Source organism: Temnothorax curvispinosus, unplaced genomic scaffold, assembly GCF_003070985.1.
Source record: "Temnothorax curvispinosus isolate PA1 unplaced genomic scaffold, ASM307098v1 QBEX01014331.1, whole genome shotgun sequence".
NCBI lineage: Eukaryota > Metazoa > Arthropoda > Insecta > Hymenoptera > Formicidae > Temnothorax > Temnothorax curvispinosus.
The window spans coordinates 288,967-309,036 of NW_020224111.1; the positions used below are offsets into that span (position 1 = coordinate 288,967).

At 39.5% G+C, this 20,070-nt stretch overlaps 2 protein-coding genes across 7 annotated transcripts in view; one reads left to right on the forward strand and one right to left on the reverse strand.

The window, feature by feature from the left end:
* Window positions 1-5,860, forward strand: part of LOC112464594 (monocarboxylate transporter 4-like) — a 69,657-nt gene extending 63,797 nt beyond the window's left edge. For both annotated transcript variants that reach the window (XM_025031680.1, XM_025031679.1), the window contains one exon: window positions 995-5,860. In XM_025031680.1, the coding sequence (XP_024887448.1) occupies window positions 995-1,440 (446 nt within the window). In that variant the 3' untranslated portion in view covers window positions 1,441-5,860. The remainder of the gene's footprint in view (window positions 1-994) is intronic.
* Window positions 5,861-5,956: 96 nt separating this feature from the next.
* Window positions 5,957-20,069, reverse strand: LOC112464595 (beta-1,3-galactosyltransferase 5). Of its 5 annotated transcripts, none has more exons than XM_025031684.1 (3): window positions 19,597-20,069; window positions 9,767-10,363; window positions 5,957-9,431 (listed from the first exon to the last, which is right to left on the reverse strand). In XM_025031684.1, the coding sequence occupies exons 2-3, from the start codon at window positions 10,323-10,325 to the stop codon at window positions 8,917-8,919; spliced, it is 1,074 nt and encodes a 357-aa protein (XP_024887452.1). In that variant the 5' UTR covers window positions 10,326-10,363; window positions 19,597-20,069; the 3' UTR covers window positions 5,957-8,916. The 5 variants fall into 5 exon arrangements, with proteins under 5 accessions (XP_024887452.1, XP_024887451.1, XP_024887449.1 ...); XM_025031683.1 differs by having other exon boundaries at window positions 19,475-20,069; XM_025031681.1 differs by having other exon boundaries at window positions 19,132-20,068.
* Between the last annotated feature and the right edge of the window lies 1 nt (window position 20,070).

A 20,070-nucleotide genomic window follows, 5' to 3' on the forward strand; every position in this document is an offset into this window, starting at 1 on the left:
AGAGAGAATATTCAAGGAAGCATGACAACTGTCACGCATATTCGTAAGACACGAACGTTACTGTACGAGAATTGCAAGTTTCGGTCACTTTGAGGAGCTTAAGAGGATTCTGGAGCGACAATTCAGTCGTTGAAATTTCATTAATTCGTAATTTTGGAATTTCCTCGCCGCTGCTACAATATTGTCCACGCGAAATTGTACGTTAAATTTAAGAAGTATAAAGACAATAAAACGGCATGTAACAGCGTTTTAAGGGAAAATCCATTTTATGAGTTAAATAAAATAAATTTCTTTTTCTTGTAAATATATCAGATTACCAGCGTACAATATCTAAGTAACAGTTACGACGATGACGAGTGACATTAATTTGATAATTGACGTTGCAAATCAAGGACATTAATTTCCCGAGATTCGTAATAATTCGTAAGGTCCATTTTAGAAACAATCTCATGTTTAGAATAAACAACTTGCAAACTACAAGATCGTAACGTTTTTTCTCCGGACCTTTCATTTGCAAGATTAGATTGTTTTCAAAAATAGCATTATCGTAAGATTATTTCTAGTGTATTTAAAAGAGCGGAGACGATGGAAGAGAACTCTGTCAAATTCAACGTACCAATTTCACCCAAATTTCCTTCCCAGCAAACACCAACTAATACTGACATAACATCAATATTATAATTTTCTACTCAATAATATAAATGTATGTATTTGTAATAGAGCATATATTTGCACATAACAGTTACATTGTTGAGTAGGAAATTATTATATCGATATAATTTCACTGCAGTTAGTTTGATGGGTTTCGAAACTATTAAGAATCTTTAGAAATAATTTCTCGGAAATAAAGTTCCACCTCCGAGTCCTATCCCTGCGAGACCAAGATCCCGGTCTCGTCTTCCCTTTTCATCGCCCAACCCTTCGCCCTCCTTGAGAGGCGCGCGCGACAGATTACACGGCGTTTTTAATCGCACCTCCGTCGTCCCTCCCCCAGGTTACATGAACGCGAGCAGCCCGCGGGTGGGCTACTACGCGTGCACGCTGAGTTCCTTGTGCGGCGCGGCGCTCCTCTTCCTGGTCGGCTGGGGACGGCAGCCGGCGTCGCCGGTCTTGCCGGGGCCGCGTCTCTCCAGCCTCGGCATCGTGCCGCCACCACCGCCGTGCGCGTGCCCGCCGCCGCCGCGGCCCCGGCTGCCCAAGTCGCAGTCCCTCCACGTGCCGCTGGACGTCGAGGACGGCATGCGCGAGCGCGACTTCGTCGAGCGGGTGCACGACCACCATCCGATCGTCGACCACTACTGCCATCCGCAGTTCCACCACGCGCCGTTGAGGCCCAGCAAGAGCGTGCCGGAGGGTCTCGGCCATCAGGACCCGTACCGGACCCGGCCGCGTCGCCACCGCGACATCACCGTCATAGAGCAGATCACCACCAGCGTGTAAGATGATGGGATTCACCCGACGACCCTCCTGTCGGCGCGTCATATTAGGCTAATGGCACCAGAGAGCTCGGCAACGTTCGTTTCATCCTAGGATTTTAAATTTCGCGTTTGCAGCATAGTTGGTCGGTAACGGCGACACGGCTATCACGTTTCATCGAGACGCGATCTGCATGAACAGTTTATATTGATTTCAGACTTGTACAAAAGCCTCAGGAAGCTTCTGTAAAAGCTTTTTTACCTTCTTGTCTTTCTCACGCTCCGGAAGTAGGATCGCATCGGGAAAGAGCAGAGGATCGCGTTTCTTTTTATAATTTACGTCGCGCTGTATCACGTTTTATTATTACACACCATTCGCTGGCTTACCTTCCCCCCTTTTTTCTTATTCTTCGCGTCCGTCGCGTAAGTCTAATTTGCCGGAAAATTTAAGGTGGCTCTTGAAGGAAGGTTGGGGACCATTAGCGTAAAAGCTAGCGCGCAGTTGCAAGCATAAGCGGGAAGTAAAATAGTGGTCATGAAAAAGGAAATAATTGCGCGCAAGTCGTACCATGCGCGCGCGTTGGCTACGATCATGCGATCGTAAATCAAGGAGGAATGACAGTTAAACATCGCTCTTTAGAAACATTCCTGCTACGTTGTTCTCCTAGTTAGCGATCGACTATTGAATTGAATTAGCTAGCAAAATCTCCATTGAATAGACGAGATTGAAGTGTATTGCGCGCGTATTAGGAAAGTATTTATTCGTGTCGACGCGCTTGTTTCAAGTATTAACTGCCGAAGAAACGACTGTCCGCTGGCTAAACGCACATTCAACGGCGAAGTCGTGGCAAGTCGTAATCAAAATTTCGTTCTTTTTCCTTGAAGAACTTTAAGAATGCTATTCCTATTCTTTCTAGAAAAAACACGATTGACGATTGCAGCGAAAGAATAGTCGAATGGGTTTCCTCATTTCATTTATATAAATATACCTTTCCATTCGACTCTTCTCGCGCGGGTCGCCAGAGTCGTTATCCACATCCCGTGACGGAGAATAGCGAACAGTTTTGAATGCATTATCCTTAAACGCGGATCACCTCCTTGGCCCTGGAGCATCCCCTCGTTATTTGCATTTCGAATGAGACGAATGGACGAATCGAGTTTTAGTCTGAATTCGCGGCAGGTTCGTATCCGTTTCCACTTTGACGTTAACTGTCCGATTAGTCGGCTGCGCAAATATTTCACAAACTGATATCTTCCCTGTCGTATAGAATTTCGACGTGACATTTATATATATATATACGTACATATATGTGCACGCACACGTGTAAATTGTAAGTGATTAAAAGCAGACGCGTCATTTCTCGATAGATGGAAATATATGTACAGCGCACGGAGCTGGTCTCCGGAAACGCCCCGCGCCGCAGGTAATCGTTAAATATTGATAGGTATAAAACATCGCGCGGACGCTTTTCGAGCGAGCGAAAACCGGTCGGACGCACGCGAGGGGATCTTCGCGAGCGGTAGGTAAATAAATTAGGGCGAATCGATGGACTTTGCGTACCTAGTTGCAGATTTCTCGCTTTCGTTCAATTAGACATTGGGACTTTACGACTGTGAGGAATTCTTTCACATATACGTATAGATTCCTGTTTAAGAATCTATATATATATATATATATATATATATGAAGGAATTTCATTTACATATATTCTCAGTCAGGATTAAAATAGGTACGTCATTTTACATATGCATATATTCTATATGCATATATGTTCTCATTCAGGATTAAAATACGTTAAACAGCCGTGCTCTTCTTATTTTTATGTATCCGCGCGCAATTCGTATTCATCATTGAAAAAAAAACCATTTACGGCGTATTATGCTATATGTGCTATCACGAAATGTCGGCTCTATTCCTATTCATCGTGTAAAGCTAATTATAATCCCGAATCACCTTACGGTAACATAATTAGTACCTGAATATTAAGTGCTCTAGGTATCTATAATAATGTGAGCGACGATGCTATAACGACGGTAATTTAATTATTCCTACTTTCTCGTATGACGCACCTTGCTATATGTCGAAATTAATCATTACACACGATACGAGTCATCGTGCCGCATCTCCTCGCCGCAGTTGATTTCGATCGTCGAGAAACGGTAGAAAGTATCGCGAAGGTGTTTGCCGACTGTAAGAAAGTAGTAAGTAATGTAGATTACATAGAACTCGTAGTTGAATTTGTCATAGTTTGGGCAGTGTTATTACGTAAGGAAATCTACAGAGAATAGAATTTCCTATATATATATATACAATGAAATCCAATTAAATTAATACGCACCGCCGTATTGATTCAATCTCTGAAAAGTGGAACAATCTCCGATTCACGAAACGAACGATTTTCAATTCACGTGACGTCTCGTCTGGGAAATATCAGAGTCAATCAGAACGTATCCTTTTCAGCTTACACGTTTCCTTTTTCTCTTTTTAACGCAATCCCTATTCTTGGCCCGTATGTGGGCCACGATTTTTTCTCCCGAGTTCACTAAGTGATATAAATTAGGAAGTTAAAGCTGTTAGAGCAGGGGCGCACGATATACGGGGCCAAAGTCAGGTTCCCCAGACATAATTTATATCGTTTAACGATCAGGTAAATGAAGAGCTAAATCTCTCGTCGTTTCCATTCTTCACGTTTAAATAGCTGTACGTCCGTACTTTCTCTATTACATGTAAAATTGTATTACATTATCACGTCGTTATCCGCAAAAATAACGCAAAAGATATTTCACGGTGTGGAACTGTGGACTCCTTTCGACACATATGTGCCGCAGTTCGCACGATAGAATTTAGAACGTGATGTGCCCCTGCATTAGAGCGAAACTGTTTTTACTACGTGTAATTATCGACGCGTGTCAAGCGGCGAGTTTGTTAGATCGTAAAAGTTGTAGTCTATAATGTTACAGAGTATTTCTTAGTCGCGTTGAACAATTAAGGTATCCGATTTCTTTGAATCAATATATATAAGAATCAACATAAACGTTACCAATCTTAACGTTCGTTACGAGACCTTTTTTAATATAAAAAAAATATATATATATATATATACACATTAACTTTTGATGTGATGAATTGTTTGTATACTGCCAATTTTTATAGGATATAATCGAGTCTCGATTTTCGATGAACGCACGCAATGGAAAAATCGCATGTGGTAATTTTACGAATTAATCGACGAGATTAAACGTCTTCGTGTTCTGTCGGGACATTTGTAAATGATAGGACATTTTTTCCTAATCTCTCGCGATCATTAAATCGTTTGTTAACGAATTTTACACGGTAGACAAATAGTTCACCTCGGACTGTAAACGATTTTGGTAGAAATCATGGGATTCGCTTATGTCGCCATAACGTAAAATACTCAAAAGATTTACGAATTATTTTCACTCCTTGCACCAATTTGATCGTTTAGCAATATTTTTAATAGTAGTTTATCTGTACTGCAATTATGAAACATATAATGTTTTGACTACTAATAAATTTTGTAAAAGCAAGAAATATATTTGAACAAAAATAATTTAGGTTTTCGTTTTTTTTATATGTACAAACATGTGTTTTGATTTAACGAGGTGCATAAAGAATTGAAGGAAACAAAAGGGTAAATTTAAAAGTTATGCATTTTCATGAATTTATTACTGTCAAAATTAATGAAACCATTACGTCAATAATGCTGGTAGTAATAAATTCACAAATTTGACGCTATTTATAAATTACTTTTATGTCTATATCATCATTCATAATATCATGGTATACTTTTGTATGGTACATTTTGCTCGCGTAATATATATTATACAAAACGTGCTTTTTTTTTTTACATTATTAAACCTATCATGATTATTAAATTATCATTAAAATCTAATAAGAGATCATTTGTATGCTACTTTATTCGTAAATTACCATTTATATTAAAGATTATAATTTTCAGGATGACCTAATTTCAGAATTAATTGCGTATGTGTCTACGATATAGGTGCACGAAGAATTAAATGTTCCTCACAATGATTTTGTATGACATTAAAAATTTTGTTCAATTTTATATTCACATTTTGAGAGAGATTTGTGTAGCGAGTTTTTCTAGTTAGATCAAAATCCGAGCTTGGAGGTACTTGCACAATCACGTTGCGTTTACGATGAAAAATATCTTAATCCGAAATATCACGAAATTGTAATAAATGTTCTCAAGGAACCTGCGGTAATCACGTTAATCGCATAACAGCTTTGTCGTCAATCGATTGTTAGAAATCGCGTAACTCCGTTGCCTTGTAAATATACCTAAGCAAGGTTCCCTTATTGCAACACGTTGAGCATTTTGTAAAGTTTTATAAATAGTTCTACGTAGTTAAACAGCTGGACCAATAAAGTATATATCCGATTGTACGTTACTTCTATATATATATTCTTGTTACCCTATTCAGTCGTAATATCTGATTGTCTCATCTAACTCTACAATTATCACAGATGTAGTGATCACTAATTAACACTTATAACGCAACTCTTTTTATATACACGTAATAATTGTATATTTAATTTCTAATTTTGCATTTAGACTATTAGTGATATATTTCATTCATTACTTTTGACATTGAGCTCATCTCTGCGTACGCTTCTTCACGTTAAGTTATATATTTAATGTTGTTTACGATTATTAAATATATCTTTGTTCGCTAAACGAATAAAAGTTACGCAAAGCCAATACGAATGAACATGAAAAATACACCGTGTAATTTAAATAATTCCATTATTTATTTAAATTATAAGTATATTTATTCCATCACAAGAATTATATTATGCTATGCGATACTTGATATTATCGCAATAGGGATATCTCCCTCTTTCCGAAAATGATACGTGATAACATGCAATGGTATGTATAAAGAAGAACTCAGTAACGAGTAAAAACGTTCGAGAACATACATAGAGGAATAATGCGTGAGATCCTTTAGTAATTAATAATCACCAATTTCTTTATGCTATAATATAATATGAATATATTGCCCAGTTCCAGAATTTGCGAATTAATACTTGAAGTGACGATAGAGCCCGAATTTCTCCCGTCTCTGTTATATCACAACAGGAGATTCGGCTCTGAGTACGGTGCTGACGGGTGGAATCCTGTGTGTTTTATTCCGTATACACATTCGTTGTATTTTAGATTAAAAAAAAAAAAAAACAAGAAGACAGTACAATGCGAATCACTATCGACCCTAAAAAAATCACGGTAACTAAAAGCTAGCACGTTTTTCACGCTTGACACGTTACAGTTTTGCAGGCACGTACTTTCATAGTACCGGATACAATCGTGATGACCAACGGATTTTCACATAAAAAATTTATAGACGTTCAAAAACGGACAAATATCTGCGATCTCTGTATCTAATTGCGAGTGGACCCTTTGTTTTGGGGTTGTACTTGTTGCTACGTAACAATATTAATCCGACTCGTTAATGTTCTTGCGTAACAATGTAATATCTTAAAATTTCCTTGTTATTACATTACATTTAAGTACATTCACAAGTGTGGCTCCACAATGAAGTTCCGTTGCTTGTCGCCAATTAATAAATTTACAATAAAGTAACACGCTCAATCTCTCGCAAATTTCTATCACTGCGAGAGGAGCATGTTTCCGAACGCGAGACACGCAAGTTTCGCGTTGAACTTTCGCCGCCCTCTTCAATACTAATACTATCCTTCCCATATTTATATACAGGTAATCTTCGAATAATTGGTGTTATTGGTATTATTGATGTTATTCGAGATTTAAGGTTCATACAAGATCACGTTCCATGTTATTGAAAACCGTGTAAATCAAGACTGTGTGCAGATCCATATAAAATTGAGCATTTAGTTTCAAGGAATTATAAAAAAAATAACTAAAAAATTTGAAAAGTAGGACTGACACAATTTTTTACCGTGCTATTCGAGACTCGAAAAGTAATGGCAACCCACCGGGAGTCTTGCCACGAGAACCCGTCTATAGATAGCGAAATCGGCTTAAATTGTAGATCTGACGCACAGATATATGCAGAGGAGTCACGACGTTCGGAATCGAGCAATACGACTAAGAAGATTCGAGACGCCGTGCAATTCAAGTACCGTGTTATTCGAGGGTCACCTGTATACATGTTGGCATTTTTATAAGTGTAAATAAAAAAATAGCTGATGTTTTGTCCTTTTAGAGTAACAAATTAATATTTCGAAGGTTGCACAAAATATCAAGTTTAACTTAATTCAATTCACTTGATAATCAGGGCTCGTAAGCAATTTACTAAACCGAGTAATAATCATTCGTCACATATAATCGAAGATATATACAAGTAAAATATCGCGAAAAATCTTACAAATAGATGTCTACAAATTGATTTGCAATAATAAAATATTTGTTCTCGCTTTCCACATTTAACGCAGAAATTTATAAATACGTGTGCGTGTGTGTGTGCGTGCGTACTACACAGCAGTCAAATGACTGATAAAATAATACAATCTATACATCAAAAACTTAGGTATTGCAATATAATTACAAGTACTACAATTGTGGTGTAAACAATTGGTTACTTCATGTCATAATTATAAAAATACATACAATTATAATTTAAAAATTTAAAAAACCTAGAATGTAAAATTGTGAACGTCCTCGGAATTAGTTTTATTTAAAACAACATTTGATTACAAGCCCTGATTACAGATTGACAGTCTCGAGTAGAGAAATGAGCCTTTTCAATTTAGTAAGTAAATATAACGCGGATAAACCTACACTATATATCTGAGTATTTTCCGAATATAAATAATAATTGAATACAGGAATTGAAACCGGTATTATTCCGCCGAGTTCGGATGCCACAAACGCGTGATATTGATCCCTATGTATTATCGCGACAATGTAAATGCAACGGTCGGCGTAAGGATCTTTTCCAAATATTAGGAACTCGGTCGGTCCAGGCATTACTCTAAGATAATTTAAAGTACTCTGAACTAGGCGAATTGCATATAAGTATACACGTTTCCGCCTCGCTGTTTGCTGGCCGTGACTTGGCGCGAGACACGACTGTGTCTCTTGATATCTACGGGAAATTGAAATCACCGAAATTATACCCGTTTCATTCCTTGTTTAAGTTAGACAATTGCTAGTTTCGCGTAATATTTTGTTACACATGCATATGTGTTTGCCGCATCTGTATGTGTACATATAATATATATCTATATCTATATACACACACATATGCATATATATGTAACGCACTATTACGTACGTGTCACACATAACATGGCGTTTGTACATTGTGCAAATAATCGAACACTTAGGTTGAACTGTTGTACAGGGCATACCGCGATGCATGTAGAATTAAGATACGCAGAAAGTATAAGAACACTCGCTATTCGTACCTCTCTTCCTTTCTTCGGTCCTCGCATTACGGCGACCAAGTATAATGAAATTGTTCTATTAAACTTTTAATTCAATAGGCTTTCACTGCTAGGCCGTGGTTTAGTAACCAGACTATGTAAGGCTCGTATTCCGCTCTCCGTTAGATCCGGAGGCCCGAACAGAAAATCCCGTCGAGCGCTCGGGTTCGACAGCAGGTCCCGCATGCTCTCGGTCGTAAGCACCCAAGAGTGTAATGAGGTTTGTGTTAAATTTACTTTCCTAGCCAGTGTCCCGGTAATGTGCACGTCGTCGATCCAGAAGTACGGCTGCTTCTGGGCCTCGCGGTACAGTATAAATACACTATCGGGGGAGTATAAGATCGCCCATCCGGCACAGTACGTGGGATAAAGTCTACCGGGATACTCCTGAGGAGAGACGCGCCATTTCGAGCGCCAAGATCTCTTCACTGCGGAAGCCGACAGAAGATCACAGAGAATCAGACGTCTTGCACCCCACGGCGAAAGGCCATGCGTAAGAAAGTCCAGCATGGCCGGTAAATGAACAAAAACGTCATCGTCTAATTTAAGAATATATTTGGCACCTGAAACAAAATACGAGAACAACGTCAAAATCAGGTATACATAATATAGCCTTACATAAGGCTAATATTACATAATATTAAGGAAAATTGGAAAAGAAAAAGATAAAGATCGTGTGTTCTCTTCAAGAAAGATTTTCAAGAAGGAAATTACACTTAATCAAGCAGATATCTAATTAACTCGGTTGTTATTCATATCGTTGTAAAATTGTTCCGAGATTTTTAATGTCTGATATCTGATACAAAATATAAAAAAGCAACATGATCGTAAATTGAAAAGAAATAAAATCGAGTTATATAACTATGACGGTGGAGATGGAATTCCGTTCTCTTCTTACTTGGACAATAATAAGTAGCCCACTTTAATCCCATAACGTGCTTGTAGGTCATGTTTCTGTAGGCATCAAGAAAGTTTCCCTGTATTAAGTCTTGGTATTTCTTGTTCTCCTCCTCGAGCCTGGATTGATACTCCTCCGAGTATCCCACGAGAAACAATAAAGTCACGTCCGGCGCTTGTTGACCCCAGGTCTCTCGCACGACATGCCTCTTCGGGAAATTCCCTGGCGCCGAATGAACCAACATTAACAGCAATGGCTGCGTACGGTTGCAGGGATTGTGGTTCATAAGGAACCTGAAGTCCGTGATGTTGATCAGCGTAGATTTATCATCGGACGGAAGTTCGTTTATTGAGTAGGGCTGCGTGGAGGGCGTGACGTTTCCGGGAAATATAAGGATATATCCTGGCGCGGCCACACCGCCGCTGGAGTAGGGGATCGGCGATCCTGAACCATCGATGTGAATCCAAAACGAGAAGCATCCAGTTAGTGCCAAAACGACCACAAAGATGAGGGTGCATGGCGAAGTACCGGAGGCATGTAGCCGCCGCTTATCCAGCATACTAATAAGCCCCTTTCATCATATACATCGGATTCTGCCTGCAAAATACAAATAATAACATTCTCGATTAGCTGGATTTGTTTTCGCACTTGCAGATTAATTGTTACAATCTTGTATGCCTCACGCGCGTCCTCATTGCGGATAGTATCAGTTTCATAGAATATATTTTATCTAAAATTGTGAACATTTTGTAAATTTTTATTTCAGAAAGCACTATAAAATCTCTTATCCTAAAACTATATGTATAAAATACTTTTTTACGAGCAAAAATTTTATAGCGCTCTCTAAAGTGCGTGTGTACGTATGTTAAATTATATATTAATTAATTATATATATATATATATATATATATATATATTTGCAATTCACTTGTTTATGGCTCCATCTAATGAAATAATAAAAAATATCAAGCGCCAAGGGAGTGTTAGGTTGTTAAAAATGATTGTCCAAAGCACGTATGTGAGAGAATCTTACGTATATATTAACTTCTCGCGCACGTCCAAGGAGAAGCGAGTTTTAAAAGTTTCATAAACAATAATAATTCTACTCGGAGCTCGTGAGCTCGCTAAGTTAAGAAGTATTAAGTAATGCCGTTCGCAAGAAGTTTCCCACACGAATCAATGGATACCACGAGGGATCGCGCACGAGGTATAACGTATGACTAGCTATCGACACTGATAGCCATCCGCTGAAGGCGATTCTGGCATCTTATTCGATGATTCATTCAGAGATTATTTAGACTTTTATTACTCGACAAGTATCATTTTCGTATCGATACCTGCATAGACCAGAAGCAGCTATTAAGTATGAATGTACGAAATTACAACATACACGTACTGATACTGTTTATACACACGCTGTTTGCAATAGATAACGATAAACTTCATACTTATAACGTATTTCCTTAGATGTATCTTATAGAGCTATATGATTGGACGCGCTTTTATTTTAAATAAATAAACAACCTTTTTATCGATCAATCGAAATATAAGGAATCTAAAACTCATTTAGAGGGAAAAGTATTGAAACAAGGTAGCATATTACTAAATTATTACAAGTTGGAAAACTCAAATATTTACGAAAGCTATAGCGTCTACATACTTATAACGCCTGTGTATAGAAATCCCTTAGCGATAACGTTGCTTGATAACGGCTGAGTAAGCTTGAAATTGAAATTTATATAAAGTACACATTTAGTAGGTATGTAGTAAAATACGAAAATCCGTTTTTGCATTAACAAAATTAGAAATTCGTTAAGCTATTTATTTATATCTAAAATTATGACAGCGTAATTGGGGGGGAGAATTTATGTTCGGCGAGAATTAATGTAATAAAGGTATAACTTTAAATTACATGCGTGGGGAGCTTGCGCAAGTTAAATTGTAAAATCGAATTAAATTGCAAAACCAATTTTACTCAGAAACCGCGGACGAGCTCTTGCAACAATATTCGTATAAACTGCAAAAGTAACTCTGCGGGGAAAATCGATAAAAGTTTTCTTTTAACAAGCCAGATGAGCGCAACACAACAATGGTGCATTCGTAGATTTTAGTAGACTTACGGGAGAACTAATTCCGAGCGCAAACAGGCGACAACTGTTACACGACTTTTATGTTAGCTCTCGCAATCGGCCCCAATAGATAATAGATCGCGACATTATGCCATTCAATTTGAACGTGGAATGTTATCTGATAAAGATATTATTCATAATCCCGGAAATTGGTTATTCAGAATAAAAAATAGTAATACATCGTACTGAATTTGTCATTTGCTCAAGTGCATCGTATCCTGATTGTCACATTAAAAGTTTTTACCTTGCAATTTTTCATTAAGTCACGCGAAGTATTACGCATATCTATCTTCATATCGGCTCGTTTGCCATTTCTCGTTTCTTATTTCTATAGTAGTATATTCTATAGTAAATTCTATAGACTTTCTTATTTCTATTGTAAAATACTTCTGATAGGCATTGCCGTCCCACCCTTACGAAAAATAATGGGAAAATACTCAAGTTAACGGTATTTGTTGTTTTTGATGACAAAACACGCAGCACGAGTTGTGACGAGACGTGACATGCTCCGTATCGCAACTATATAATTTCGAAGCAGCTTGTGCTATATATTTTTCAGTCGTACGTCAAGGACACGGAGAAGTTCACGAACGAATAGCGACGGTCGATTAGCACGTAATGAATTCATTACTTCGCATCGTCGTAAGTACCAGACTGGTGTCCATTAGAAACGGGGCGGTGCGTTATTAAGACGAAAAAGCCGTTCGATCGATTTGTTAATCGACTTCAGTTAAGGTCAGCCTGAAGTCAAACCGAGACATGTTAAACCACGACAAACATCATTGGTAGATAAATTTTTTAATTTCTAACGGCGAAACTAGGCTCTAGTGCCTGCTGCTGCTGCACGTGTGTGCAATTGTGTGTGTGTGTGTGTGTGTGTGTGTGTGTGTGTGTGTGTGTGTGTGTGTGTGTGTGTATATGAGCGTCTATGTACGTGCGTCTGTACGTTCCACCATTGCATCTCTTACGTAGACACAGTTCTATATTGGAGGTGAATTAAGCCCCAGCCAATAGAGTGAAAACACTTTAAAGTATCTATTTCTAATCTCCTCACGTATGTGAGACCGAGATCGAATATCAAGAATGCACGTGGAATGCTAATGCCGGATGACGACCGGATAGTATCGGTCATATCGACAATATCGCCCGATATATATATACACACACACAGACATATATATGTGTGTGCGTGTGTGTGCTTACGTTTCCTAAGCAGATCCTCGGCAATCTGCATAAGCTATGAGCAAGAAACCTCGTGTTTAATCGAGATAATCCACTTCGTATGGCTTCGTGTTGCTGTAATGTAGGATCCAACATTAAAGATAGAGCATCTCGCCCGGAAAGCACGGGCTACTCGCGTTTTTGTAATTATCTTCTTGTTGTGAAACTCGGACGGATCGCGCGTTAATCTTTATTCGGGGAAATACCCGGCAGATAAAAATTGGATACACTTCCTATGCAACGAAAAAAAATTCACATATATAACGAACGTGATAAATTCAGATATTATCTCGCTTTTTCTTTGTTGTCCATTCGACAACTGATGCCACGTGGGATAACGAAAAGATAAGATAATTATCGACAATTATGAATTTATCTTATCATCTATACATGCAATTAATCTGACCCCTTTTTTTATGAAATATAGCGAACGATACTCGTCGTTCGAGAGTTGAGATCTATAGGAGTATTGCTACTATAACTAATCGCGATTGCGGTAACGTGACCTCGTGGGATAATTTCATTGTCTTCTCTTGACCTCGTTTACAAATATCAGCGAGTGATTAGGCGACTTCCAGACGATTAGGCCAGAAGTGCCCGCGCGGCTTGCACATGCGGTCAATTCACGCTCTAATATTCGTAGAGCAAGATGATAATTCAACTTTCGCGCAGCCCAATCGTTCCGACTGGTGAGAAACGATCGGGAAAACATGCGATTTCGTTATCTCGTTATCGTTGCGTTACAATTCTACGGTCGTATCGTAATTAGAGCTCGGATTAGTTTTCGTGTGTGGGCCTGAGGCTTAATCAGAAGCTGATTGAACGCGCAGTGCCTACGTTCCGATTCAAGACGGATTTTACAGTTAATATAGCCTATTCATATCGCTAGAATAAACGGAATACTGTGCACACAAGAGCTGATTGCCCTGATCCCTGATCCCCTGAATCATCGGTTCCGGAGTTGGCGTTATCGATCCCGCGAATTCATTGTGCACCGACACATATATCAGGCCAATATTAACACTTCAAAATCAAATTGATGAGCTTTTCTGAAACTTTATTCACGTAAGTTAGTTTGGCATGAGACGCGCTTGCGATATAAGCATGAGATTTTGGGAAAATTGTTTTCGTAAAGATAAAAAGGCTTTCTCTCCCGGAGCTTCTTTCAATTTTATAAATGACATATTAATCTCCAGCTTAACCCTCGTCTCTGCAAAACCTGCACTAATTAAGGTCCAAACGTGGAGTTTTGTACCCAAAACTTTTTAACATTACTAAACATTTTTTCTTATCAATGTTACTTTATTTTCAGTATTACGTAACGTTTCGAATTAAGAATAACTTTTTTTTTTATCACTTTTCACAAGCAATAACAGGAAAAATTAACTATACAAGAAAAGGGAGAAAAGAAGAAATTAATCCTTAGATTTTAAGTATTAAAAAAAATCAGAAATAAAAATCCTAAATTTTGTAACGTAACTCTGATAAGAGCCGTCTAACAAGTTTGCACGGCGAGAGACTTTTTCCCCCTTTTATTCAATTATTTTGCGTATATCTTTGTACCGCAAAATTGATATAGCTTCATTTCTCATCGTGTTCTTGCGTTGTATAAAATATCCACGAAAGATAGAGATAAAGAAGGGACACGAATAAGAAGCGTAATTTGTTTGCGTAAATCGTGCGGAAGGCCGGAAAATTTACGCGCGATTATTCGTGGTATACACCCTTACACGTGCCTCTTACACGCGCCCTTAGGTTCCTCCTCGTCCTCAGAAACAGCCCTAGAAAATCAGTCGAGAAAAATTGTGCCGTGTTGATCCACGCACGCGCGAGGAAAAAAGAAATTGTACACCATCGACGAACGAGTTTGCCATACTCGAACGTCTGAAACTGGGTGATGACGCACAACCCTTCATCTCTTAGGTCCAAACGTCGCCAAACAACCCGGCACCGGGACGACGGTTGCCAGGAGCGGCTTAAGAAGGAATAAAGCATCCAAAAATGCTTCTTCGCGTTACTGTTTTTTCTATAAAGGCAATAATTTCTGTGCTGCTTCTCGGGTATAGAAACACGATCGAAGAAGCGGATTTCGGAGTTCTTCCCAACAGATTTTGTTATTTTTACGAGAAATAGTCCGAGTTTCAAAATTATAAAGCATTTCCATGTATCTTTTGTTTTTAATACAGCAAAGAAGTAAAGAAATATGTGAACAAAAGAAAGTTTGGGATATATATGTTATTAAGGAAAATACTTAAATACAGAAAAACAAATTCGTTCCAACTTTACAACTTTACAAAGTAACTTTAAAAATATTTCAAAAAAAAAAAAATGTTGCGGATTTCTTTGCGACTGGAAGTCCGAATGTTAAATTTCAATTTTAGCTTCTATGTAAATACGTCCTTGGCCGTGCCATAAATAGAGAAGAACTCGTACATACTCGACATATAGAAACGAGACGTATGAACTGTTGACACAACATTCATAAAATTTTCAATTTAGAATGATTGCCAAAAGTGAAGATTTCAGAAAATCTATTTTATTATACTAACATAAAAATCTTTAGAATTACAAAATATAATAATTTTACATGTTTCGTATAACAATTTAAAAAATTATGACTACGAAAAGGAAAGATTTTCAAAACAATGTTTTTTTTAAAAAAAGGCAATACTTTATTTACCACAGAGCGATTAATAATCATTAGGGTGTAACAAGTTACGGTCCTTAAATTCAATTACGCAATATCGGATAATCTCTCAGGCTTTTGGGCTCATTCCATTGATTGAAGAAGTGACAGGCATTAATCAGGTAGGGTTTATTATCTACATACATATCAGAATACCTCGCCGAGTTATCCTTCGGTCGATCCTCCTTAAGGCCTCAATGTCACGCGAGCACACTACCTCGGCAATATTTCATTCCGTGTTACGTACAAAAGGGCTTTTAGTGTCTACAACAAGGCGTGGTTATCGTTAATCCCTTCAAAGGGCGGCCGTCCGCGCGCGCGCGCAAAATCGAACCGGAATTTTCGCGGCGACCCCCTGAAAAATTGAATTTTCGAGCGAAAAGTTTGGAACAAAAATTCCTCGGCTGCATCCATGATTTATTCATGGCGTTCCGAAGTTCTAATGCCGCGCATAAAACTCGCACGAAGCGCAGCATTCTCCCTCCGATATACACGATGAGAGAGAGAAGAAATCGAATATACGTGTCGACTTTCCCCGAACGCGATCTAGGAACGCACCGCGAGTATATCGAAATTCCTCACACGTTATAAAATTTGTTCCGGACTCGATTAAAAACCTCTTTTCGCATTGCTCTGTTTCTTTTTTGCATTATCCACTCGATATGTCGCGTGGCAGTTAAAATCGTGTTAGGCGACAATGAATTTCATTATTTTTCTTTTCGTCATTAAATCTTATTTTTTATTTTAAAATACTGTTTGAAACTGGAATGTGTATCGCACGTGTTGAAATTCTAGCTTATTTCTATTTATGAAACATGAGGTATAAAATGTTATCGTCGCGCGATTACTACTGCGGAAAAAAACGTGCCTTATCAAATTCACGTGGTTGTCGCAGAGAAATGATGAGATGTTTAGCATAACGATGTTTAAATGTGACATCGTCTAAAATTAATAATCGGAAAGAATAAACGGGAAATAACAGTTCTATTTATAAAATATATATATATAAGAATAATTAATATTTACACCACAATTATTTATTATTTTAAAATAACATTATATATTAATATAACAATATTATTCTAAAATAGCCAAATTATATTAATATTATAATTATTCTAAAATAAAAAAATTAGACGTTAATGTAATAAGTATAATTTTAACATTTGTTTTATATATATATATATATATACAATCTAGTACAAATAAACTTGACCGATATGTAGATAACACAAGTAGAAATAAGCCATAAGGCTGGATCTTTTTGTGCCTAGTAATATTAATCGCGATGAATTTTATGTACATTTCCCGAGACATTTCCTCGTCTTAGCAAACCACGCGCCGTTACTTACGATCTTCGCGGGAACGCAATCACAAACTGAAGCTAGAATAGTACAATTACATAATAAAATTGATAATCAATTTAATGAAACTGACACAAATCTTTAGAATTTTAGAAGATATAATAATTTTATATTTTGTCTAACAATTAAAATTATTATATAAAATAATTTTTTAATTACACAAAAATTTTCTATAGTGTATATAATAATTTTTTTAATTGTTATACAAAAATTTTCATATGTTCCAATGTTTATTTTGCATAAAATGTGAAACAGTTTTCCTGGCGGAAGAATCCAGACAAAATCTGTTGAGATGCCTGTCCTTGGGGCAGCATCCGTCTTAAGATGCTACTCCATATATACGTATATGTACAAAATAAACTTTCCGTATGTTTGCTTGTTATGACATCAAGCGAAAAGGGCAGGGACTGTGCCGTAACTAGATAAGAGCGAGCCCCCGGCGCGGCGCGTATACGCGCGACTCTTGGTCAAACCTGCGTGCACGATATTATTGATTTTCGAGTCTCATCCTAGATAAGTAATTGTTTTCTTTCGCAACAATTCTTGAGCAATTTACGCAAAGTAGCGCGACCTTGTCACGTCGTCGAATAGCGCGAACCGCCGGATCGTTATTCAATACGGAAAAATATACGCGTATTTTTCCTTATCGCACACAAAGCCCGCATTCTCGTTTATTTAGCACGTCATTTAGCGCCCGTCGAGCAAACGCGCTACCGCTTCTGATCATCTTCATTTATTCTGTTTATTCGGAGAGATCGCAGATTTCGCGCTCGAAGCCCGAATGTAGAAAACTTTCGTTTTGGGGAAAAAATACGCGCTCGTGAAGGCGCAACGTGGGAGAATATTTTCGTTTACAAGACTCGGGAAACACGGAAACCCTTTAACATATGGAGCGATTAATTCGTCCGGCGCAGAATAACTCGAGCAAAATTTCCGGGCACGTAATTCGTCGCTAATTGAGTCTCTCTTTCTGCACATGTCGGACAATGAAAAATTAACAATTGCGTCCGTGTTAATAAACAGGTGTTGATAAGCTAGTCAAAGTTTGGTCGAAATAAATTAACAGTGATCGTGTCTCGCCATAAATGATCAGACAAATTGATAACAAATTAATAATAACAAAATAATTGATCGTTGCTTTCTGTCTCTGGAAAGAGCGGAAGGACCGAGAGGCACAAAACTCTGGAAAACAACAGGCCTGTCTTCATTTTCGCTGAACTTCTCGCACAGTTCATCTCTTTTTCTCTTCTCTCGAACGTGAAAAGAAAAGGGGGAAAGATGAATCGTACAAGAAGCTGAGCAAAGACGAACAGGCCTAATTCGAAGGAGCGCGAGAAAAAATGTTTACTCCGGTCAAAAGTCAAAAATACCATTCGCCAAAGGGACGCCCATACGCTCTTCCTCGAGGGCAAAGGCACCCGCCCCGATCGTCTTCGTCTTCGTTCCACTTAAAATAAACGCGCTTTCCGGTTTCGCTTTACATCGCTTTAGAAAAACTTTCAACTCGAACGCGGTTCCGCACGCGCGCGGGTCTAAAAGCGGCGTTCCAGGAGCCAGCGTCCCAAAGGTCTTAACGTCCGAACGGTGAACGCGTGATGAGATGTCGCTCTCGGTGAAATGAAATTCCTTCGCTCGGAGAAAGGGGGGACGGGAGAAAAAAGGGAGCAGAGACGACGCGCGGACGATAAACGCCCGGTGGAAACCGCCGGAGGGAAAGGCCGGGGGGGGGGGGTAGTATCCTCGACGGCGTCCCCGAAAGCACGCCCGCGCCGGGGGGCCCGCCAGCGGAATTCACGCGCGGTAACTCGCGCGAAAAATCGCCGGGGGGGACTTCGCGGACGCCCGGCATGGAGGAAAAACCGCGTCGAGGACGCGCGGCGACCGCGGGGCACGAGAGAATGGGGGAGGCGCGAGAGGGAGAGGAAAAAAAAAGAAAATACCGACGAGAGAGTACAGAGTACTTACGAGTCGCATGTGGTGAGAAACCGCCGGAGCTCACTAACACCCGCTGCGACAGCAGGAACCGCGCCACGCACATCCGGAACCCCCGGTTCAGCCGCGGCCGAAAAACACACGGCGTTAACGGCGAGCGACGCGCGACACGAGCTCGCCGACGGTTTGAGGTTATATACCGGGGAGGGTGTGAGTCGAAGTAGGTGCGAGTAAGAAGGGGAGAGAGAGAGAGGGAGAAAGCGGGCGGATGAGCGAGACGGAGAGAGAGAGAGAGAGAGAGAAAGAATGTGGCACGAGGGTGGGAGGGAGAGAGAAGAGAGAAAACTAAGGAGAGGGGGAGTGTTTCTTGAATCACCTGGTCGCACGCATCGACGACGTAACGCGCCCAACTCGCCGCGCGGCTCGTTTGTTCTCGTTCACACTCGCTCTCTCCCTCTCCCGCTCTTTCTTTCTCGATAGACGCACAGGTATGTGTACCTGCCGATTGTACGCGAGAACCGACGCAACGTCTCTCTCGACCCTCTCGACTGACCGCATGCTCGATCTGGAGCTACTCAGTCACTCAGTGCCCTCAGTGGTGGTGGGCTTTCTTTTTTCTCCTGGCGCCCCGCATCTTTCTTCGTTCCTTCGTTGCGGCGCGCGTTCACTTCCCCCTCACTCGGCCAAGCAAGTACATATGTACTCGAATGTATACACACTCGAGCGGAGCGCGTTAACGCGACCGCCGAACGGCAGGCGGCAGCACGTGCGGGAGGAGCTTTCCCTAGTGCCGAGGATCGGCGCAGATCGGCGGGAATCGAGGAGGATTGTGAGCGAGAGCGACGGAGGGTGGACGCGGGACGCCCCCTACGTCCATTTCCGTCTCGTGGAATCTTATGGCGAGTTGCATAATTATTTTTTTCTTGTTTTTTTTTTTTACCCAGAGCGCTCCTTCGATACAATCCTCAGAAT